Raw genomic sequence first — 4,449 nt, 5'->3', positions numbered from 1 at the left:
TGATGAAGGAGTTGAGGACTTTCTTTAGTCTTTCGACGATTATTTTGGTGATGATCTTATATAGCGTGTTGCACAAGGCAATCGGCCTGTATTCACCAAAGGATGTGCACTTTGATTGTTTCGGTATCAATGCAATGAAAGAGGCCGAGAGAGCACTATTAATGCTTCCGGAGAGACGAGAAGCGTCAACCATACCCAGCAGACCGGTTTTAAATAGATCGAAGAAATGGGAAAAAAATTCCACCGGCAGACCATCAGGACCGGGACTCTAATCTTTTTTAAAACCCCTGATGGTTTCAGATAGCTCGCCCTCCGTAACTGGTTTGAAGAAGTCGTCATTGGCAGCGTCGTCGAACATAATCGGCAGAGGGTCCACGGCCCATAGTGAGTCAGATATGTCACTGTGTTGCCTCTGGTATTGGTCCTTGAAGTATCTTGTTGCTTCTGCTGAGATTTCGTGCTGGGAGAAGATAAATTGACCGTCGTCCTTCTGTATTTTCCATATTGCATTTTTTGATCTGCGGCCATTAGCATAATTATGGAAAAATCTGGTATTCCTGTCCCTCTCCCCGAGCCAAGTAGCACGGCTTTTTAACCTCCAAGATGCTTCCTCTTTTAATAGAAGTTGTCTTTTCTTTCGTTCGAGGGTACAGATGAGGGAGGCCGTGTCTAGAGATCTGCCGTTTTGCTGGATGGATGATGCAAGCCGGCTTAGTTGGAGATTGATGTCGATCAGATCCTGAGTGTCCCTGCGCTTTTTTTCAATCTGCCATGCTTTTGTTTTGTCCTTGAGCAGCTGAATTTTGTCGCGAAAGGTGAGAAAAGAAGCATTGGCGGCCTGATTGATATCCATCCAGTTGGATTTTATGAATTCATTGAAAGATGCATCCAGTAAATGAGTAGAATTGAACTTGAATGAATAACCCATACGTCGAGCAGAAAAACCCCAGTCGAGGAAGATAGGCTTGTGGTCTGATGTGAAGACCCCTCCCGTGTTTGCGGACGGCATTCCCCATTGACGAATTAGGCTGGAGTGAAGAAGAAAGCGATCTAATCTCTTTCCGATGTAGGCAGAGCCTAGCCGGCCATTATCCCATGTAGGAGACATATTTTCAGGGATGATATCGACTAGGTCCCGTTTTAAAAATTCCGATCTCATTCTGTCTGCCAATCTGTCAACAGGTCGACATTGACCCCAACATTCATCCGATGTGAGAGTAAGATTTAAGTCACCTGCAATGAGCAAAGAATTAATGTCTAAAATGTGAGAATTAAACAAAGAATCCCAGAATGAGATTCTGTGTCTATAAGGCGCATATATGTTCAACATCTTGAGAGTGTTTGGACATCCTCTGATTGAAGCCATGATGAGAATGCTAGCCGAACACTTGAAAGCTTTTGCTTTGATCATGTTAGGATCCCACAGTGTGACCAAGCCCCCAGATTGACCATCAGCATTGGTGGCAGCCATATGCCATTGAGGAAACATTTTCCTAAAAAATGCTAGAGACACCGAACTGGGATGCATAGTTTCCTGAATAAAGATAATGTGAGCCCGAGCAGAATGAAGGGTGTCCCTGAGAGCCAAAAATTTTGGGCCAGCTCCTAGGCCCCTGATATTATAGGAGATGAGGAAGGTCATTTAGACGGTTGACCAGCCAGCTTTGCTCTAAGGGGCTGTGGAGAGGAGGACTCGAAAATGGGAACATCTATCAGCGGGAGGTTAGAGATACCCAAATCAGTGGCAATAGAACGACCTCTGAAGTGCCGGCTCCCCCCACGTTGTTTCTTCCTGACAGTAATGTTCTTTGCAGAATTTGGGCTGATGGAAGGGAAGGACGGCTTGTGAATGGTAAGGGGTTCTAGGATCGAGGGGTGACAATTTAAAAGCTGTTCAATATCACTGTCACATTTGTTGATGGGGGAATCCGATGGAGAGTTGTTTGGGGTAGGGGTCATCCGAACTTCTTTCCCTTTGTGGGTGGCGGAGGGCGATCTGGTGGGAGAAGACGGGGAGGAGGATATGAGAATAGGGTGTGAGCCCACGAGAAAGTCAGATGCATTCATGGCTGGAGGGGGAGGAACCGCTTCTTCTTCAAATTGTGCAGGGACAGGAGGACTTTGAAAGAGAGATCGCGAAGGAGCTGATTCATTGTGAGCCGCCAGACTAGGGGAGCTTTTGAAACCTGCAAAATTGGGAGATACAGGCCTGAATTGTGAGTCGTCCTGTGAGCTCCGAACCTCTGTGGATTTGAAAGAGAAATTTTCCTCCCGGGGGGAGGCCTTTTCAGAACGGGAGTCTGAATCCTCCATCGGCATCTTCTTTGTGGAGATGGAGTGAAACCTGTGACGGCGGAATCTGCAATCCTTTACGAGATGGCCCGTTCGATGACAGGAGGAACAACGGAACGGGATGCCCCAGAAATCGAGCCTTTGACTTATCGCTGAGCCTTCCCATAATATTTCTATTTGGTCGGGATAACCGCCCTTGTATGGTCTCTCAACAAGAATCCAGGCGATTCTTTTGTCCTTTTCGCCTCTGACCCAAGGGTCCACATAAATAAACTTACCAATGGCGCCCCCGATGGTTGCAAGGATCTCCGGCGTCCATAGATGAAGAGGGAGGTTGGGAAGTTTAACCCAAATCATACTGTGAGAGGGGGTGTTTTTGAGGGGATCAAACCCCAGATACCATTTGGACAGAGCAAGGAAGCTTCTGCCCGAGACCCACGGTTTGTTCAAGACCAGCTCTAAATCGGCCTCCTTCTGAAAGTGAAAAGAGAGCCAGTCCTTCATGAGGCGGGAGATGACCGGTGTGTATCCGATGATGGGGGACCAAGATTTCGTGACCCAGCTCCGCATCTGAGCATCGTCCAGCTCCGGGAAATACCATTTTCCCACCAGCGCAAACTTTTGGAGACTTTCAATGCGGTCGACGAGGGAGGGACCAGAGATAGAGACCGCCTTTGGAGGAGGGACCGTCTTGACAGGTGCTTTTTGCTTACGACGACCCTTGTGGTGGAATTGGGAGGCAACGTTCCCAAGGATGGGAGGGTCCCGCTGCCCCGGTGGCAAATAGTCCAACAGGGTGGTGTGCCACCTTGAATCCTGACTGGCTTTATTCCTAGCTGACTCAGCTTCTATGGCCGCGGCAAAAAGAGCTCTCGTGGCAGGGGAGTCACTATCCTCTGCCATCTTGGTCAGAGGGGGAGTCCCGAACAATCAGAAGAAAAATCCAAAGAAGGATCCCCCGTACCGAGGAAAATCCCTAGGAGAGAAGCCTTTTGAGAATATAACCTGGATAATAAACGTTCGGAGCGACAAGGACAGATAGAAAGTACAGGATGAGGATGTTCTCCTGAAACTCTGGTAGATTTAGAGGACAATCTCTGACGAGAGAAAACTCTAGAAAAGCATGTAGAGAAGAAAAGAGACTGATTACTGCCGCCAATAAGTCATGACGGGCAAAAAGGAAGGAGGGATCATTAATGGGACGATTATGGAGATTGCAGAGGAAGGCAGGTTGGTGAGCTAGGCATCGACGGAAAAAGATTTGAAAAAGGATTCCGGGAGAGGGTGACCGGAAAAAAGCTGGAGTCCCCTGTGGGATTCGAAGGCAGAGACAGCAGGCTAGATGGCTTCTGAGCGACTGTTACAGTCGAAACAACAACAATAACACTGGCAGACGAACCACCATTTCCCAATTCGAAAGCGGAAGTCCTTGCATGGACTGTAGATGTAGAAAGAAGCTCTAATTTTGCCAATGAGAGCACAAAGCATTGTTTCTTAAAGAGGAGATGAACCCTGCAATTATATAGAAACTGTAGAGAGACTAAAATTGGGAGGGATTGCCAAAAATGGAACCTCTAAAAGATGTGACCCATCTCTGTCAGGGAGAGATACATTGAAAAATGGCAATGTTGAGAAAACCCAGAGGACCCCAAGAGCTTTGAGTTATCGTGAATAAGCCAGAAATGGACAAAGACAGATCCATTCATTTAAAAATAAAAACTGTCCCAGAAACAGGGGCTCTCAGAGATATTATGCGTCAGGTGAGAGCAATATCCTCAATAAAGCACAAAAATAAACTCCTTTAAACATGAAAGATACAGAGAATTGAGGGAGGAAACCATAAAAACGTACCTGGAGACGCGCAACGCCGGGAGCAGGAGCCGAGACCATGCATGGAGGAAACAGTGACACCCCAACGAGCAGAGGGAGCAGAGATGAGCCTCCAGCCCAAGGGACTGGAGGTGGAAACCCGTTGAGGAATGTAGGAGCACGGTTTATAGGAGAGGCTTGCATGCGCAGGGGGACGTAAAGATGCCACGTTCCCTGCTGGAGGAGAAAATAGGAGGAGCAGGTGTCTAGTTCATGCAGCCGAACGACGCTTGTGATACCTGCAGAAAGGCTCCAATGGGCAAACAAAGGGTGGCAGAGCCAGAGCGC

General features: G+C 47.7%; 1 protein-coding gene across 1 annotated transcript; it reads right to left on the bottom strand.

Moving 5' to 3' along the window:
• Positions 1 to 268: 268 nt before the first annotated feature.
• LOC149211191 (uncharacterized) lies at positions 269 to 1,642 on the bottom strand. The gene has a single exon (XM_089399206.1). It carries the CDS (start codon positions 1,640 to 1,642, stop codon positions 269 to 271), a length of 1,374 nt encoding a protein of 457 aa, XP_089255332.1.
• Between the last annotated feature and the right edge of the window lie 2,807 nt (positions 1,643 to 4,449).

This window comes from Pinus tabuliformis, chromosome 1_2 (assembly GCF_031772625.1).
Source record: "Pinus tabuliformis cultivar Carrire ecotype Pingquan chromosome 1_2, CPIR1, whole genome shotgun sequence".
Classification (NCBI taxonomy): Eukaryota; Viridiplantae; Streptophyta; class Pinopsida; order Pinales; family Pinaceae; genus Pinus; species Pinus tabuliformis.
This window is presented reverse-complemented; position numbering and strand designations above follow the sequence as displayed.

Excerpts from the sequence above, each read along its gene's own strand:
- LOC149211191 (XM_089399206.1), bottom strand. The coding sequence starts at position 1,642 with ATGACCTTCCTCATCTCCTATAATATCAGGGGCCTAGGAGCTGGCCCA.